The sequence below is a fragment of the Drosophila innubila genome (assembly GCF_004354385.1).
Source record: "Drosophila innubila isolate TH190305 chromosome 2L unlocalized genomic scaffold, UK_Dinn_1.0 5_B_2L, whole genome shotgun sequence".
Taxonomy (NCBI): domain Eukaryota; kingdom Metazoa; phylum Arthropoda; class Insecta; order Diptera; family Drosophilidae; genus Drosophila; species Drosophila innubila.
Window position 1 is genome coordinate 4,792,153 of NW_022995373.1, and position 20,501 is coordinate 4,812,653.

A 20,501-nucleotide genomic window follows, 5' to 3' on the forward strand; every position below is an offset into this window, starting at 1 on the left:
ACTTTGGAAGAACATATGGCCAATCTAAAGGAGGTGTTTCGACGACTCCGGGCAGCGAATTTGAAGATCAACGTCGACAAGTGCGACTTCTTCAAAAAAGAATTAAAATATCTGGGACATAAAGTGACAGAACATGGAACATGCACAGACCCGGACAAAGTAGCGGCGATTTCTCAACTAAAACCGCCTACTAACATCAGGGAGCTGCGGCAATACCTCGGAGTGGCATCCTGGTACAGACGATTCGTGCCTGACTTTTCCACATTTTAAATTATTTAAATCCATGATTACACTTCACTTCTAGTACTGACGAAAATTTTCGGAATTATATTTAAAAATACTGTTCAAGAAAAAAGCAGCTCCAGATATGTAATGGCTCTTATGAAGTGAAAAATGAACTGTCTAATAGCCTATTTCCACGACCACTCACATTTGGCTCATCTGGTCACATTTAAATGTGCCTCATTTTTGGTTTTCCACGACCGAATGTTCAACTGTCAAAGCAGTTGTCAATAGCCCGAAATAAATCAGCCGTTCGGTGTTTATTTTCATATCGAGTGCAAAACAACAAAGTTAAGACAATGCAGAACAGTAAAAATAAAATGAACAAAGCCAAACTTTGGACAACTTGGCAGGCAGTGAGGACAAATGTGGACCATATGGAGCAGATGGATGATGAGGTGGAGGCGGAAATGGCAGAATTTTATAATGAAATTGTGCTGCCACCTGCCATAAAGCCAACTATTCCAAAGTGTCCATCTGTACGGGAATTTGTAAGTATATATCAGTTATATCGTTGTCCGGCACAATAATGTAACTATAATTGATGTACTATAGGAACGTCATGGAAAGTTTTGGGAGTGCGACGTGCCTACCACCTCGGAGGCATTTTTTAAGGAGAGTTTCCGAGTGGAAAGGAATACGTTCGAGATATTGACCGAGCGATTGAAGGGATTGACAAAGCAAGACACAGTAATGCGGAAGGCCATTCCCTTAGAGAAGCGAATTGCCATAGCACTCTACACTCTGGGGTCATCGTCGGAGTATCGCGCTGTGGGCAGACTATTCGGCGTTTCGGACTCGATGGTGTGTAAAATTCTTCAAGAATTTTGCTATGAAGTATATCGAGTTCTGGGACCCGAATATCTGCCCAAAGACTTTATGACCCAAGAAAAACTGGAGGAGTGTGTGCAAGGCTTTGAAGCGTTTGGATTTCCGCAATGTTTGGGTGCAATTGGTAAGGTTGTTTCCTTTTTATGAAGCTTTTAATGAAACAAATTTCTTATAGATGGAAGCCACTTCGAAGTTCATCCTCGTGCAGCTGAAGCTGCGCATTATTACAATTATAAAGGATGGTACTCAACCATACTTTTCGCTTTGGTGGATTTTCGGTAGAGTACAATATAAGTAATCTTTAACCAATTCTAATTGTATATTTTTCTCTAGATATCGATTTCTTTATGTGCATGTGGGTGCCCAAGGTCGCTGCCATGACTCCCCGGTGTTTGAAAGCACAAGTTTAAAAAGGATGCTGGATTGCACAACGCTGCTTTCAGAAAATTCAAAGCGCATCGGTGGAGTCGACGTTCCTGTGGTGCTTCTTGCGGACTCTGCTTTTAAATTGTCAACACAGATAATGAAGCCATGCCCCTTCAACACAACAGAAGACGAGGAAAGGAAATCCTTTAATTATGCTCTGTCCAGATCGGGGAGAGTTGTGGAAAATGCCTTTGGACAATTGAAGGCCCGGTTCCGACGAATTGGTAGAGGTGTCGACAACCATATTGACAAGGTGCCGCATATTATTTATACTTGTTGCGTTCTGCACAATTTTTTGAATTGTCACAACAGTGACATTTCTGAAAATTGGGAGGCAGGCTCCAATGTGCGTACTCAACCTGAGAGTTCGAGTACAGCCTATGATTCCGATAGGTCCGCTGAAACCATTAGAAAAGCCCTCGCAAGATATGTTCATAATAAATAAAAATCTATAAAAAATTTAATACAAAAATATTATTTATTCATTATTTATTGTTTATTATTATTTATTTATTATTATTTATTTATTATTTATTATTTGCTCAAATGTTTTTCCAAGAGCTCCAGACATTTTTCTTGAAACCGCAGCGAGTTTTCATTTCGCTCGGAGCCGAAGCGCACCATCTCTTTTGTCCGCTTTTCATTCGCCTCGATGGTGGCAGCGAGCATGGCCGACTCAAACGCAGTCATCTCCGTTTTTGGGTTAAACTTGGTCCTTTGCCTCTTCGCAGGTGGCCCATCGCAACCCTTGGACTCCGATATACTGCTGTCCACTGCTCTTTTACTCCTTACGGACGAGCTTGTAGCCTCAGATTCGTTGCTCACTTCTATTGGCGACAGCACACTAGAGGTGGACAGCAGTATATCGGAGTCCAAGGGTTGCGATGGCTCCTTACTTGAAGCCCGTTCTCGAGAGACCATATTTATAAAGTTTTCCCAACTTTCATCATTGTCGACTGAAAAACAATTTCGATTAGTAAACAACATAACATATAATCATACATTTCAGCTTACCTGCAGTATCAAGTACACAATGTGTGAAGTGGACCGACTTCACAGCACCCAAAATGCGGTGCACCTTGTCAAAATGTTGCCATTTTGAGGGTGCACCTCCAGATGAGCCTTTTTTTTTATTTCATCCCTATGGAATACAAAAAAAATAATAATATGTTCTAAATATTTTATGAACTCACTTGTATTTTCTGGTGAGATTGTCCACCTTGGTCCGAATCTCCTTTCAAGTGACGCTGAAGTCTGCTTCCAAAAGTTTTTCGCCCATTTTTTGGAAAATGTGACAGTTCTTTTGGGCAGACCTCAGCGCACTGAAATTCTCCTCCCACAGCTCCAAGAGAATGGCCTCATGATGGCTGCTCCACTGAATAGCTGCTTTCCTTTGCTTTCTCATCTGAAAAAGAAATATTTTAAATATATTTTGTAAATCCAATTGGCGCAAATTTTATACTAACATTTTCATTCAACAAATCAGTTGATTATAGTGATGATTGTTTCATTTTTCACGTGCTCATCGATAAACATCGCCGATATGCCCCTTTTCAGCGACGCCTCTGTTATGCAGGCGAGCAGAAGTCCCGTTACCTACGTCGGCCCAGAGTATAAAAGGGCGCGCAACAGCGCATGCGACACACTTCGAGTAGAGCAAGCAAACAAGTAACACCGATCGGTCCTTGCAATAGCAGGACAAAACATCAATCCTTGTTGACACAGGACCCTCCGAAAAACATAGCTTTACAATAGCAGGCTATAATCCTTGCTGTCGCAGGAACCATCGTAGGTATCCTTGCTGCAGCAGGATATAGTCCTTGCTGTCGCAGGACGCCTAATATAGATAACTTTGCAGTAGCAGGTTATAATCCTTGCTGTCGCAGGAACCATCGTAGATATCCTTGCTGTAGCAGGATATAGTCTTTGCTGTCGGAGGACACACCATAGATAACTTTGCAGTAGCAGGTTATAATCCTTGTTGTCACAGGAGCCATCGTAGATATCCTGGCCGTAGCAGGATATGGTCTTTGCTGTCGCAGGACGCATCATAGATAACTTTGCAGTAGCAGGTTATAATCCTTGTTGGCACAGGAGCCATCGTAGATATCCTTGCTGTAGCAGGATATAGTCTTTGCTGTCGCAGGACGCATCAAAGATAACTTTGCAGTAGCAGGTTATAATCCTTGTTGTCACAGGATATAGATATCCTTGCTGTAGCGGGATATATTCTTTGCTGCCGCGGGACGCATCAGAAATAGCCTTGCAATAGCAGGCTTTCCTTGCTGTCGCAGGAAACATCGTAGATATCCTTGCTGTAGTTCCTGCTGACGCGGAACCAGAAAAGATATCCTCGCTGTCGCAGGAACCAGTAATTGTAATAGTAGCATTAGTATCCTAGAGCCTCGCGGTCGCTAGAGTAAATTAAGAGAGCCTGGCTGTCGCAGGAGTAAATTAAGAGAGCCAGGACGTAGTCGTAGGATTAGCAGGGTTGAGCATTAGTTAAGCCTCCTCGCAGGAGCAGGGTCGTTCATACTCTGGAGCCTAGTTTATCCGTCCTTGCTGAAGCGGGACATAGATTTAGTTGTCCCTGCAAGAGCGGGTCAAGGGGGACTTATCCTTGCTGTCGCAGGATCTACGTTCGACAATCCTAGCTGTCGCAGGACCTGTTCCCGATACCCTTGCAGTAGCGGGGTTCCCAGTACGAGAAAACGAATCGAGCTACAACCAGGAGTGAAACCAGCGACCGACGAGCCTGCATCGGATTTCAAGGACAGAGACCCGAGGACATTATTCAGCAACACAACGCATCGAAATCAAATAAACCTACATTGAAATTTAAAAGAGTCGGCCTTCGCGTCGCTAATAAACAAATACCATTTACTATTGAATATCGATCTGCCTTCTTATTTATTCGCAAGTGCTGCATAATATAAATTTGTTGCACGAACTCATATCGTCGACCGAGTTAGCCCGGTAAAGCCTTAAGGATCGTTACAACTGGCGCCCAACTTGCAGGGTTTTGCGAAAATAAGAATAGTAAGATTTCAATATGGTACGAACATGGATTTACAACCTGAAATAGGAGGAACTGCTGCAATATGGCAGCGAGTTCGGCATCACACTGACCGGAAGCGTGAACACCATGCGAAAGGACTTCGGCGACTGGGTACAAACACAAGAAGGACGCCTACCTCACACCGGTTGATTGGACACATAAGCCAGAAAACACGCTCGCGCATCCCCAACTAGGGAGGCTGCAGCCATCAGGGAGGAGCCAAAAACGGAACAAAACACAGTGGCCAGAGAAATGGCAAGTATGGATTTTGCTTCAACAAACGCGGAGGCACAGCGTCGGGAACAGCAACAAAAACGAGAAGAACAAGAATCGCATTGGCAAAACACATCTACCATACACCACGAATACCAGCCACACACTGAAAGGAACCCAGCTCGGGATTATGCAGCGGTAGCAAAACAAGTGAGGGAGTGGAGTTTTAAGCTCGATGGCACCTCAAAGCCATTAGAATTTCTGGAGCAAGTGGAATGGTCAGCGGAAACCTATGGGCTGGATTTGGACCAGATACCACGAGCAATGCCTGAGCTACTGAAAGGCACGGCTCTCAAGTGGTACATAGCGAACAACGAGCACTGGAGAATCTGGCCGAGTCTTCTGTTCTGTTGGATATGTGGTCGAATTGGAGTTCGCACAGTTCAATGTTGCCAACAGGGAAACGATCGGTGGCGTCCAGCTTCCAGGAGCGAGCGGATGCCGATAGAAGCGGCTCCCCACAATTAATCGGCATTTTGAAAGACGAGGGCCACCGCCTGTCAGTTACGGTTCCATCGATACAGGGGCAACCAGCAGTTTCTTAAGCGAGGAACTAGCAGGGACACTATGCGAAGAAGGATTTGAATTAAGAGCAACACAGAGACAGGTGCGGTTGGCAGACGGCCGGACTGGTATAGTTACGGAACAAGTGGAGGCACAGATAAAGCTCGGCAACAAAATTGTGAACATGCCGTTATTAATTCTGTCGGGAGTCATCGATGAAATGGTGCTGGGATGGGATTTCCTCTCCAACTAGACGCATTTGCTGTTATGAGCGGCACATCACCAATCACGGAACACCGAATCCTGATGTACGACGACCGTCCGATAAAGCAACGCTACTTCCCAAAGAACCCTAAGATGCAAGAAGAAATCAACAAACAGATCGACGAGTTGCTAGCCAAGGGATGTATTGAGCCGTCGAACAGCCCACACAGTGCCCCGATTGTTATGGTCAAAAAGAAAACGGACAAATGGAGGTTGTGCGTCGACTTTCGGCAGCTAAACAGCCGATCGGTCAAGGACGCTTATCCATTACCTCGAGTACACCACATTCTGGATCAGTTGAGGGAAGCACGTTACATAACCAGCCTCGACCTGAAGGACGGTTATTGGCAAATCCCTATGGAGGAAACAAGTCGCCCCTTGACAACGTTCACAGTACCAGGCAGAGGACTCTTCCATTGGAAAGTTATGCCGTTTGGACTTCACTCCGCACCAGCAACATTCCAACGAGCATTGGATCGGGTGATTGGACCTGAAATGCTGCCACATGCCTTCGCATATCTAGATGACATCATCGTTATTGGGAAAACTTTGGAAGAACATATGGCCAATCTAAAGGAAGTGTTTCGACGACTCCGGGCAGCGAATTTGAAGATAAACGTCGACAAGTGCGACTTCTTCAAAAAAGAATTAAAATATCTGGGACATAAAGTGACAGAACATGGAATATGCACAGACCCGGACAAAGTAGGGGCGATTTCTCAACTAAAACCGCCTACTAACATCAGGGAGCTGCGGCAATACCTCGGAGTGGCATCCTGGTACAGACGATTCGTGCCTGACTTTTCCACTACGGTGCACCCCCTCAACGGTTTATTGAAGAATGGCGTGAAATGGCTATGGAACGAAGAGCACCAACAGGCGTTTGAGAGGGTGAAAGAAAAGCTGACGCATGCACCAGTCCCCGACTTCGCCCAGCAATTCACGTTACAAACTGATGCCAGCAACTATGGACTGGGAGCCATCCCCACACAGGAATCCGGAGAAGGAGAATCGCATACGCCAGCAGAACACTCAACGGACCCGAAAGAAACTACTCAGCAACAGAGAAAGAGTGCAAAGCTATCGTTTGGGCGATTCGGAAGATGCGACCATACCTAGAGGGATTCCATTTTGCCGTCGTAACAGACCACATGGCGCTCAAATGGTTAAACTCTATTGAAAACCCTACCGGTCATATCACCAGATGGGCATTGGAATTCCAGCTGTATGATTTCGAAGTGGCGTATCGCAAAGGAAAACTGAACGTAGTGGCAGACGCATTGTCGAGGCAACCGCTAAATGGGGATGTCTGCGCTCGGGTCGAAATTGAAGAAGAGACAGCGGAAACTGGCGGAACTGATGTAAACTGGATACACAAGATGCTACGGAAGATTCGTAAGGAGCCCAGAAATCTCCCAGACTACTTAGAAGAATCTGGCAACTTATACAGACACATCCCTCACCGAGCAGGGCACGAGGACGTGACATCCTGGAAATTGTGTGTGCCATCGAACAAGAAGCAACGTGTATTACACGAGAATCACAACATAGCAGCAGCGGGACATACCGGAACACGGAAAACTATAGCTCGGGTGGCGGCACGTTATTACTGGCCAGGATTGCATCGAGACGTCCGCAACTATGTACAACGATGTGAAGTTTGCCAGCAATACAAGCCGAACCAGTTGCAGGCAGCCGGCCAGATGCTTACTCAAATTCCAGAAGAACCATGGGCCACGGTCGTCGGACCATTACCACGATCAAAACACGGGAATACAACACTGCTGGTATTTATAGATCGGTTCTCAAAATGGACTGAATTAGTACCAATGCGAAGCGCAACGGCGGCAGCTCTTCAAAACGCATTCAGAGAAAGAATCCTGGCAAGATTTGGCGTGCCAAAAGTCCTCATCACCGACAACGGCGCACAATTCACCAGCAAGGCATTCAAGAGATTCCTGCAGGATTTGGGGGTGAGACACCAGTTCACGGCACCGTACACACCGCAGGAAAACCACACGGAAAGAGCGAATCGCACATTAAGGACAATGATTGCTCAATATGCCGGAGCAAACCAACGCTGTTGGGATGAGACTTTACCGGAAATCACTTTGGCCGTAAATACCAGCGTGACAGCATCTACAGGATGCACACCAGCGTTTGTGACACAGTGTGAGGAACAACTATGTGTTCCCCACAACAGTTACACAGTTTCAGCGACGCCTCTGGTATGCCCCTCTTCAGCGACGCCTCTGTCATGCAGGCGAGCAGAAGTCCCGTTGCCTACGGCGGCCAGAGTATAAAAGGGCGCGCAACAGTGCATGCGGGACACTTTGAGTGGGGCAAGCAACCAAGCAACACCGATCGGTCCTTGCAATAGCAGGACAACCCAGCAATCCTTGTTGTCACAGGATCCTCCGTAAACATAACTTTGCAGTAGCAGATTATAATCCTCGTTGCCACAGGAGACATCGTAGATATCCTTGCTGTAGCAGGATATAGTCTTAGCTGTCGCAAGACACATCCTAGATAACTTTGCAGTAGCAGGTTATAATCCTCGTTGTTACAGGAGCCCTCGCAGATATCCTTGCTGTAGCAGGATATAGTCTTAGCTGTCGCAAGACACATCCTAGATAACTTTGCAGTAGCAGGTTATAATCCTCGTTGTCACAGGAGCCCTCGCAGATATCCTTGCTGTAGCAGGATATAGTCTTAGCTGTCGCAAGACACATCCTAGATAACTTTGCAGTAGCAGGTTATAATCCTCGTTGTCACAGGAGCCCTCGTAGATATCCTTGCTGTAGCAGGATATAGTCTTTGCTGTCGCAAGACACATCCTAGATAGCTTTGCAGTAGCAGGTTATAATCCTCGTTGTCACAGGAGCCCTCGTAGTGATCCTTGCTGTAGCAGGATATAGTCTTCGCTGTCGCAGGACACGTCCTAGATAACTTTGCAGTAGCAGGTTATAATCCTCGTTGTCACAGGAGCCCTCGTAGATATCCTTGCTGTAGCAGGATATAGTTCCTGCCGACGCGGAACCCGAAAAGATACCCTCGCTGTCGCAGGATCTAGTAATTGTAGTAGTAGCATTAGCATCCTAGAGCCTCTCTGTAGCAGGAGTAAATTAAGAGAGCCTCGCTGTAGCAGGAGTAAATTAAGAGAGCCTTGCTGTCGCAGGAATACTTCAAGTCATCCTTGCTGTCGCGGGACCTAGTTTATCCGTCCTAGCTGTCGCAGGACCTAGTCATAGTCGCCCTCGCATTAGCAGGGCTAGGGCCAACCCAGCTGGAGGCGGGCAAAATTAAGCGGAGAGTCCTCGGAGAACGCAGGATCAGGGTCATTCATATTCCTCGCTGTCGCAGGACCTAGGTTATCCGTCCTTGCTGAAGCAGGACATAGATTTAGTTGTCCCTGCAAGAGCGGGTCAAGGGGGATTTATCCTCGCTGTCGCAGAATCTACGTTCGACAATCCTAGCAGTCGCAGGACCCGTTCCCAAAACCCTTGCTGTAGCGGGGTCCCCAGTACGAGAGACGGATCGAGCTGCAACCAGGAGGGAGACCAGCGACCGACGAGCGCCGAGCGACGAGCCTACATCGGATGTCATCGACCCGAGACCGAGGACACCATTCACCAACGTCACCGCATCAAATCAAATAAAACCTACATTGAAAGTTAGAAGAGTCGGCCATCGCGTCGCCAATAAACGAAATACCATTTAATATTGAAATCGAATCTGCCTTCTTATTCATTCGCAAGTGCTGCATAATATAAATTTGTTGCACGAACTCATATCGCCGACCGAGTTAGACCGGTGAAGCCTTAAGGATCGTTACTACTGGCGCCCAACGTGCAGGGTTTTGCGAATTGAATAAGAATAGTAAGATTTCAATATGGTAAGAACATGGATTTACAACCGGAAAAAGGAGGAACTGCTGCAATATGGCAGCGAGTTCGGGATCACACTGACCGGAAACGTGGACACCATGAGAAAAGACTTCGGCCCGCGCATCCCCAATTAGGGAGGCTGCAGCCATCAGGGAAGAGCCAAAAGCGGAACAAAACACAGTGGCCAGGGAAATGGCACATATGGATTTTGCTTCAACAAACGCAAGGCACGGCGTCGGGAACAACAACAAAGACGAGAGGAACAGGAATCGCATTGGCAAAAAAGACATCGACCATACACCACGAATACCAGCCACACACCGAAAGGAATCCAAGGAAACCAGCAGAAACCAAAGGCCCATGTACCCGCTGCATCGACAACGCAAAGTCGCGACCACAGCCAACACCAAGAGCGTTCTCGGGGCAACCAACACATGTCCCCAACCCTACACAGGCGTGTAGAAGATGCGGAACAGAGGGACACTGGGCGAGGGAATGTCGAAATCCGAGTCTTCTGTTCTGTTGGATATGTGGTCGAATTGGAGTTCGCACAGTTCAATGTTGCCAACAGGGAAACGATCGGTGGCGTCCAGCTTCCAGGAGCGAGCGGATGCCGATAGAAGCGGCTCCCCACAATTAATCGGCATTTTGAAAGACGAGGGCCACCGCCTGTCAGCTACGCTACCATCGACACAGGGGCAACGAGCAGTTTCTTAAGCGAGGAACTAGCAGGGACGCTATGCGAAGAAGGATTTGAACTAAAAACAACACAGAGACAGGTGCGGTTGGCAGATGGCCGGACTGGTGTCGTTACGGAATAAGTGGAGGCACAGATAAAGCTCGGCAGCAAAACTGTAAACATGCCGTTATTAATACTGTCGGGAGTCATCGACGAACTGGTGCTAGGATGGGATTCCCTCTCCAACATGGGAACTAACTTCGAATGCGCCGGAATCGAAGTCAGAATCCCGACTCGTCGACAAAACAACAGAGTACAAGAAGAGAAACTCTCGGTTGTCAGCACAGAACACACACAGGAGCAAAGAAAACAAGAACAAAGTAAACAAGAGCAAAGGAAACAAGAACAGGCATCACAAGACGAGGAAATCACGCTGGAACATACCATTACAACGAAGGATGGAACAACGAGCATCGGCATGGAGCAGGGTGAATCCTTACACCCCGAGACAGCGGTGGATAAATTTCTTCAGCAGGAACTAGCTGCATTTGCTGTTATGAGCGGCACATCGCCAATCACGGAACACCGGATCGTGATGCACGATTACCGTCCGATAAAGCAACGCTATTTTCCAAAGAACCCTAAGATGCAAGAGGAAATCAACAAACAGATCGACGAGTTGCTAGCCAAGGGATGTATTGAGCCGTCGAACAGCCCACACAGTGCCCCGATTGTTATGGTCAGAAAGAAAACGGGTAAATGGAGGTTGTGCGTCGACTTTCGGCAGCTAAACAGCCGATCAGTCAAGGACGCTTATCCATTACCTCGAGTACACCACATTCTGGATCAGTTGAGGGAAGCACGTTACATAACCAGCCTCGACCTGAAGGACGGTTATTGGCAAATCCCTATGGAGGAAACAAGTCGCCCCTTGACAGCGTTCACAGTACCAGGCAGAGGACTCTTCCATTGGAAAGTTATGCCGTTTGGACTTCACTCCGCTCCAGCAACATTCCAACGAGCATTGGATCGGGTGATTGGACCTGAAATGCTGCCACATGCCTTCGCATATCTAGATGACATCATCGTTATTGGGAAAACATTGGAAGAACATATGGCCAATCTAAAGGAGGTGTTTCGACGACTCATGGCAGAGAATTTGAAGATCAACGTCGACAAGTGCGACTTCTTCATGGGTTAACATAAAGTTTAAAAAAAAAATTTTTTTTTTATTGAAAAGTGGTTACAAACCCTTGGGACTACCCTAATCCGTCGAAACACTCACAAGCACCCATAAATGCGCACAATGAACAAGGAAAACGAAAAAAAAATAAATAATAATATATAATAACAAATAACATTTTTCTTCCTGGGGAAAAATAATAATAAAATATTTTTGGGACCACCCTAATTCATCGTAAAATAGACGAGCATCCAAAACAAGACACGGCAAACATTCGATGAAAATTTTTGTTTTACAATTTTATTTTTGTTGCTGGAGAAAAAAAAAATTAATTAACTATAAAATTTTTTGGGACCACCCTAATCCAAGGCCAGGAAACAATAGTTTCCAACAAGAGAAAAAAAAGGGAGAAATATATATACATATATGTATTACATCAATATATATGTATATATATATATAGTGACAAATCCACTACACATACCCACTTATATTATTTAATACGACACTTCACTTATGTATGCCTAAGCACATTCTCGTATCAAGTAATAAGATATCAATAAGAATAGAGGGCCAGTGAAAATAACATTTCAAGTGCTCCCACGAACCTAATGTTAACATAAACATCCGCTAGCTCACTAAGGGTCAGTATTGTCAACGCAGCACAAATCCAAGCTGTTGCCTAGCACCCCAAACGTTCGTCATCTCAAGAGAGCGATCCCTAAGATCTCTGTTTACTTAAGAGCAGATTCCATCTCCAAGATCCCACAGCCGAGGTTTGCTAAGCGTCGCCAACACGCTTTATGATTAGTCTAGATTTATTCTCTAACTCGAATGCTCGCCTTTTCCGTATTATAAATAAAGTTTATTTTTTTTTATAACTAAACCGGATTGAACATTGTTATTGGCGCAGCCGGTAGGATGTGTTAAGTGTTTTTGCAAAATTGATCAACTGAATAGACTATTGAAGCATTCGCGATATCCCAAGTCAAATAACGTTGAGCTTCAATAAAGTGAAACTAATTTAATACACATCCGCTAAAGAACTTATGTGCGTAAATAAGTTACAATAAATCAAGTTTAACCACTAAAGGATAACTAATATCCTTGGCTAAAACAAAAGTAATTGTGCTTACTTAAACGTAAAATTAACTTTGTGTTTTGTGACCACTAAAGGATATTTCCTATCCCAGGCCACATTTTCGAATCAAAAAGAAAATAAAACCAAAGTGAAAATGGTACCACCACCAGTAATGGAGCTATCAGAGCATTATCTGAAGCAAGCCCTTGGACAAATCCAAAAAATTCAAACTTTCGATGGAACAACTGAAGAGCTGGCAGCCTTCATAAGAAAAGTCGATTATGTTCTACAACTATACCCAACCCAAGACGTACGACAACACAGTGTCCTATATGGAGCCATTGAGATGCAGACGACTGGAGCAGCTCAACGTGTATCTCAATTGTCGGCAGCAACAAACTGGACAGGATTAAGGAACGCCCTTATCGAGGAATTCAAAACACAGACGCCCTATGAAGAACTTTTACGTAGATTATACAATACAAATTATAATGGCAGTGTCCGTAAGTTTATCGAAGACCTAGAGTATAAGACTTTTGTAATATCAAACAAGTTAATGCTAGAAGGAATACCTTCAAATACAATTTTATACACAAATGCTATGAACAACATAGTTAAAGACGTAATTTCAAGAAAACTACCAGACAGAATATTTATGGCTCTTGCTAGACATGACATAACAACAGTAACAAAATTGAAACAGGTAGCACAAAGAGAAGGACTGTACGAAAATAACTATTCGGACCGACCAAAATCAAACGGTAACAATAATACTTCGTACCCATCAGGCAGTAATAATTTTCGCTGGAATAATGGAAATGCATATCAAAGCTTTTATCCACAAAATATGCATGTTAATTATCAAAATAATAATCCGCAAAAACCGAGCGAAAGCAATCAGCAATTGCATCAAGAATTCAAACAGAACCTCAATCAAGGTAGAGTTAGTAACCCAATGAACTACCAACCAAATAGAAATAGCCCTGGTACTTCAAATCAACCAGTCAAAAGACAACGAGAAAGTAATAGTGGTCAGTACAAAATGGATACAGCTGAAAATTTTCATCAAGCAGCCTCGGACCGCAAATCAAAAGAAACCTTTTCATTCGATTAATTATGAATAACCAACATCTCAGGTGTGTACTAGATACAGGATTGTTGAACATAACATAACTCAAAATGTAGTGTTATGTAACATGCAAAAATTAACATACAGAAAGCCCAAAAATGAATGCACGGGCACACTGTAATTTCCTTGTTCTCTTTCTTCTTTGATCTGTGTAAGTGGCTGGTTGTGTGCAGAGCGAAAATATCAATCATAAAATATAAAAAGAAATCATAAAACATAATCTATAAACAATTGTGTATTTAATTACTAGAGGAAGATACTGAGGCAACCAAACTATTATTTCAACAAGGATCTTCTATTAATTTAATGAGAAAAAATTTTCTAGAATTCCCAATTACCACTTGCAAAGTAGAAGTTCATACTATAAATGGAAATATCAACTTAAACCAAAGTATTTCTTTAGCCCCTAACAAACTCTGTCCGTCACACCAAAAATTGTATATACACGAATTTTCAAAAAATTACGATGTATTAATCGGCAGAGAATAGCTCGAAGCCTGTCAAGCAACAATTAATTACAAGGAAGAAGTTGTAATTTTGAGCGGGTATCAATTTATCATGAGATATAATCATGAAGACTTTGTAAAGGACAATACAGCATTTAATCGCCGTGATCCACCATTTACAACAGACACCGCAATTGATTGCCTTGATCCACCTCTTACAGAAGATAGGCCTTTTAATTTCGCAATTGAAAATGAACTTAAAGAAAGTAACCAGTACAGGTTAGAACATCTCAATGAAGAAGAAAAAAATAAATTAACTAAAACCTTATTCGAGTTTAGAGACATACAGTACAAAGAAAGTGAAAATTTGACTCTCACCAGTACAATTAAGCATGTCATTCAAACTAAACACGAAGATTCCATTTACAAACGACCATACAAATACCCTCAAGCATATGACGAAGAGGTAGAAAAACAAATTAAAGAAATTATAGATCAGGGAATAATTCGCAAATCAAATTCTCCTTACTGCTCACCAATTTGGATTGTACCAAAGAAAAGTGATGCATCGGGAAAACAAAAGTTTAGAATAGTCATTGACTATCGAAACCTTAATGAAATCACAATCGATGATATACCCTATCCCGATAATGGATGATATATTAGACAAACTTGGAAGATGTCAATATTTCACTACCATTGATCTAGCAAAAGGATTCCTACGATTCAAATGGATTCTGATTCAATTCCAAAGACCGCGTTTTCAACAAAAAACGGCCATTATGAGTATACTCGTATGCCTTTTGGACTTAAAAATGCTTCTGCAACTTTTCAACGTTGCATGAATAATCTTTTAGAAGATTTAATCTATAAAGATTGTTTGGTTTATATGGACGATATTATAGTGTATTCCACTTCATTGGAAGAACACATGTTGTCATTGAAAAGAGTTTTCAAAAAGCTCTGAGAAGCCAATTTAAAATTACAGCTAGACAAATTTATGAAAAAGGAAACTGAATTCCTTGGGCATATTGTAACAACTGAAGGTATAAAACCGAACCCAATTTAAGTTGATGCTATTCAAAAATATCCAATACCTAAAACAACAAAGGAAATCAAATCATTCTTAGGACTTTGCGGTTACTATAGAAAATTTATTTCAAGCTTTGCAAACATTGTAAAACCCATGACATTGAAATTAAAGAAAAACACAGTTATTGACGTAAAGAATAAAGATTACATTTCAGCTTTTGAAAAATTAAAAATACTTATAGCTTCAGATCCAATATTAATTTACCCGAACTTTGAAAAGCCGTTTTCATTAACTACAGATGCAAGCAATATTGCTATAGGAGCAGTACTATCTCAAGACCATAAACCTATATGCTACGCAAGCCGAACATTAAACGAACATGAAATAAACTACTCAGCAATTGAAAAAGAACTTTTAGCAATTGTCTGGGCCACCAAATATTTCAGATCATATCTTTTCGGGAGAAAATTCGAAATCCTCAGTGACCACAAACCTTTAGTTTGGTTAAACAATGTTAAAGAACCAAATATGAAATTACAACGATGGAAAATAAAACTTAATGAATTTGATTATCACATTAAGTATGTCCCAGGAAAAGAAAACTATGTCGAAGATGCTTTATCAAGAATTAAACTAGAAGAGAATCTATTAGGAGAAATTTCCAACAGTACAGCAGCAACAGTGCATAGCGCACAAGAAGATAATCAAAATTATATTTCAATAACAGAAAGACCAATTAACTATTACAACAGACAAATAGAATTCATTAAAAGTAACAATAATGAAGTAAATGTATTGCACTATTTTCATAAGACTAGAACACAAATCAAGTACAAAGAAATGACAAACACTTACGCTAAACAATTAATAAATGAATATCTATGTACAAAGAAAAGCGTTATATACTTTCATAACGAGGTAGATTTCCTAACATTTCAAACCGCTTTTATAGAAATAATAAGTCCAAATAATTTAACAACAGTAATGAGATCAAATAAAATGTTAACATACATTCAAACATATGCAGAATTTAAAGAATTTATCGTTAAAACACATAAGAAATTATTGCACCCAGGTATTGAAAAATTAACCGTACTTTTCAAAGAAAAATACTACTACCCAGATTATCAGAATTTAATACAAAACATTATTAACGAATGTCAAACTTGTAACATTGCCAAAACAGAACATAGAGACACAAAGCTAGCATTTGAACTAACTCCAGAAACAAACCCACAAACAAATAATGTAAACTTAAATCAAATTTCAAACATTAACGAAAATCCAAATATTGTACTCGAATCCATCCCATATTGTACTCGAATCCATCCCTACAATCACCGCCTGAGGACAGGCTAATTTTTTATGGATGGGGAAGTGACATATCCACTACACATACCCACTTATATTATTTAATACGACACTTCACTTATGTATGCCTAAGCACATTCTCGTATCAAGTAATAAGATATCAATAAGAATAGAGGGCCAGTGAAAATAACATTTCAAGTGCTCCCACGAACCTAATGTTAACATAAACATCCGCTAGCTCACTAAGGGTCAGTATTGTCAACGCAGCACAAATCCAAGCTGTTGCTTAGCACCCCAATTAACATTCCAAATCGTCATCTCAAGAGAGCGATCCCTAAGATCTCTGTTTACTTAAGAGCAGATTCCATCTCCAAGATCCCACAGCCGAGGTTTGCTAAGCGTCGCCAACACGCTTTATGATTAGTCTAGATTTATTCTCTAACTCGAATGTTCGCCTTCTCCGTATTATAAATAAAGTTTATTTTTTTTATAACTAAACCGGATTGAACATTGTTATTATATACATGTACACTATATGACCGGCATGAACAACAGGGTTAATTCAACGTTGGAACAATCAGCGCGGCCCACTGTGCATACTTGTTCGAGAGCAGCATCGAACTCAACGCAACGCACAGCGAACGAAAGATAAGAGAGCCCAAACATCTGTTGTTGTCCCGACGGTGAGTGGTCAGCAAAGCAAAACGAAAATGTTGTTGTTGTTTACGTTTCACGCAACGCACAGCGAACGAAAGATAAGAGAGCCCAAACATTTGTTGTTGTCGCGGCGGTCAGTGGCCGGCAAAGCACTGCTTTGCATAGCAATGACCCGACAACTAAGTCACAGAGAGCGGCTCAAGACAGCGAAACAAAGGAAAGCTAAAAGAGAAGAACGGTTATATTTCGCTGATATGCATAGCACATTGCCGACAACCAAGATGCTAAGATTTTAACAAAACTGAGGGGAATTGCTCTCAGAGAGAATGCACAACAAAGGCAAAATAGAGCGACGCTATTTGTTGTTGGGTGCATCGCGTCTGATTGAGCCGAACAATTAAACAAATATACACAACGAGGGAATTATGATGCGCGAAATGTATTATGTATGTTTAGGTTTATATATATGTCTATAATTACAGCGAAGGAACTAATACATGAGTAATGACACCTATATATACGTATATATATATATATACACTTACATACATAATGTAATGTATAGAGCAAAAACCATATGCATAACATACATATAACCAGGCAAGGAATGAACATTTGTTAATAATAACAAATACAAATATCTACACAGCGAGGGATTTATTATGCGCGGAATTCTTATATATATATATATAAACATTAGAACAACCACAACGAGGGAGCAAATATATGTAAACAGGAGTACAATCTATATATATATTTACTTATATATATATATACGACGAGGGAAATACAACACGAGATCGCTAAAACAGGGGTACATATATATATATATATGGACATATATCTATGTATATATATATATATACGACGAGGGAAATACAACACGAGATCGCAATTGTTCATATATACATACATATATATAATTGCACATAAAAGGGGAAGTGAAGAACTGCCAACAGCTGCAGCTACGTTGCTGTGACGTCAGCTAAGCAAGCAATTGGCACACATAATTGTTGTTGCGATTACTGCCAGAGGCCGCCGGCAGCGGGGCTCTGCTTTGAGGCGCCGTCTGCTGTGCGTTCTAGACCGAAGATCGGGGTTCGCGCCCCCGTGGGGGCGTGGGCAAAAATTTGGCCAAGTATGGCCGCTTCACATTTTTAAATTATTAACAGCCGGAAAAAATGTTAATAATGCTTTCCCAAGCAAATTTGGAGGAGAGGAGGAGAGGAAAACGAGGGACCAAAAGGAAAACCGAATATCGCGCCTGCGCGGCGACTATAAAAGGGCGACCGCCCACGCAGTTGGACATTACAAATCAAGCGACAGGATGAACAACAACCAGAAGGTAACAAGGAAGCCCACCAGGCCGTTCTGCCCACCCTTTGCAGCCCATCTGCCCACCTGAGCAGCCGATCTGCCCACCGAGGCCATCAGTGTATGTGCCCCGCACCCCCGGGTGGTCACTGGGACTGGAGCTAGCATTCCCACGGGTGGCGCAGGAGGAGAATTTCGAGGGGACTCCGAGGCCGCCCACCAGGTATGAGGAGTTGGTGGGCGTGCCCTGGCCGCGGGACGTGGTCCAGGCATCAAAGGAGCTAAACCCCGGGAAGCGCCGGGTATACTTGGTGTGGGATGAGGGGCGCCGGTATAAGATTAAGGCGGGGCAGGGGCGGATCCGCGTGTTCCGTGAAAGGTGCAAATAAAACTTGAAGAAAATACACATATCAAGACTTATCATTTATCCGAAGAAAGAGGGGAGTGTGAGGAACAACTATGTGTTCCCCACAACAGTTACACAGTTTCAGCGACGCCTCTGATATGCCCCTCTTCAGCGACGCCTCTGTCATGCAGGCGAGCAGAAGTCCAGTTGCCTACGGCGGCCAGAGTATAAAAGGGCGCGCAACAGCGCATGCGGGACACTTTGAGTGGGGCAAGCAACCAAGCAACACCGATCGGTCCTTGCAATAGAAGGACAACCCAGCAATCCTTGTTGTCACAGGATCCTCCGTAAACATAACTTTGCAGTAGCAGGTTATAATCCTCGTTGCCACAGGAGACATCGTAGATATCCTTGCTGTAGCAGGATATAGTCTTAGATGTCGCAAGACACATCCTAGATAACTTTGCAGTAGCAGGTTATAATCCTCGTTGTCACAGGAGCCCTCGCAGATATCCTTGCTGTAGCAGGATATAGTCTTAGCTGTCGCAAGACACATCCTAGATAACTTTGCAGTAGCAGGTTATAATCCTCGTTGTCACAGGAGCCCTCGTAGATATCCTTGATGTAGCAGGATATAGTCTTTGCTGTCGCAAGACACATCCTAGATAACTTTGCAGTAGCAGGTTATAATCCTCGTTGTCACAGGAGCCCTCGTAGAGATCCTTGCTGTAGCAGGATATAGTCTTCGCTGTCGCAGGACACGTCCTAGATAACTTTGCAGTAGCAGGTTATAATCCTCGTTGTCACAGGAGCCCTCGTAGATATCCTTGCTGTAGCAGGATATAGTTCCTGCCGACGCGGAACCCGAAAAGATACCCTCGCTGTCGCAGGAACTAGTAATTGTAGTAGTAGCATCCTAGAGCCTCTCTGTAGCAGGAGTAAATTAAGAGAGCCTCGCTGTAGCAGGAGTAAATTAAGAGAGCCTTGCTGTCGCAGGAATACTTCAAGTCATCCTTGCTGTCGCGGGACCTAGTTTATCCGTCCTAGCTGTCGCAGGACCTAGTCATAGTCGCCCTTGCATTAGCAGGGCTAGGGCCAACCCAGCTGGAGGCGGGCAAAATTAAGCGGAGAGTCCTCGGAGAACGCAGGATCAGGGTCATTTAAATTCCTCGCTGTCGCAGGACCTAGGTTATCCGTCCTTGCAGAAGCAGGACATAGATTTAGTTGTCCCTGCAAGAGCGGGTCAAGGGGGATTTATCCTCGCTGTCGCAGAATCTACGTTCGACAATCCTAGCAGTCGCAGGACCCGTTCCCAAAACCCTTGCAGTAGCGGGGTCCCCAGTACGAGAAAACGAATCGAGCTACAACCAGGAGTGAAACCAGCGACCGACGAGCCTGCATCGGATTTCAAGGACAGAGACCCGAGGACATTATTCAGCAACGCAACGCATCGAAATCAAATAAACCTACATTGAAATTTAAAAGAGTCGGCCTTCGCGTCGCTAATAAACAAATACCATTTACTATTGAATATCGATCTGCCTTCTTATTTATTCGCAAGTGCTGCATAATATAAATTTGTTGCACGAACTCATATCGTCGACCGAGTTAGCCCGGTGAAGCCTTAAGGATCGTTACAATACTTCCTTTTTAATTAGGTAAAAAACAACACCTAGTTTACCCAATATCGCCTTCGATTCATTAAATAGGTATTTTCTTTTTGACTAGGTAAAAAACTAAAACCCTATTGAAAAAGAATAGGCAGTGATTTCCATTCTTATTCATTAACAGACAGGC

General features: G+C 43.1%; 1 protein-coding gene across 1 annotated transcript; it reads right to left on the minus strand.

The window, feature by feature from the left end:
- Positions 1–2,073: 2,073 nt before the first annotated feature.
- On the minus strand, positions 2,074–2,607 carry LOC117782613. The gene is made up of 2 exons (XM_034619633.1): positions 2,554–2,607; positions 2,074–2,495 (listed from the first exon to the last, which is right to left on the minus strand). The coding sequence occupies exon 2, from the start codon at positions 2,458–2,460 to the stop codon at positions 2,074–2,076; it is 387 nt and encodes a 128-aa protein (XP_034475524.1). The 5' UTR covers positions 2,461–2,495; positions 2,554–2,607.
- Positions 2,608–20,501: the final 17,894 nt, after the last annotated feature.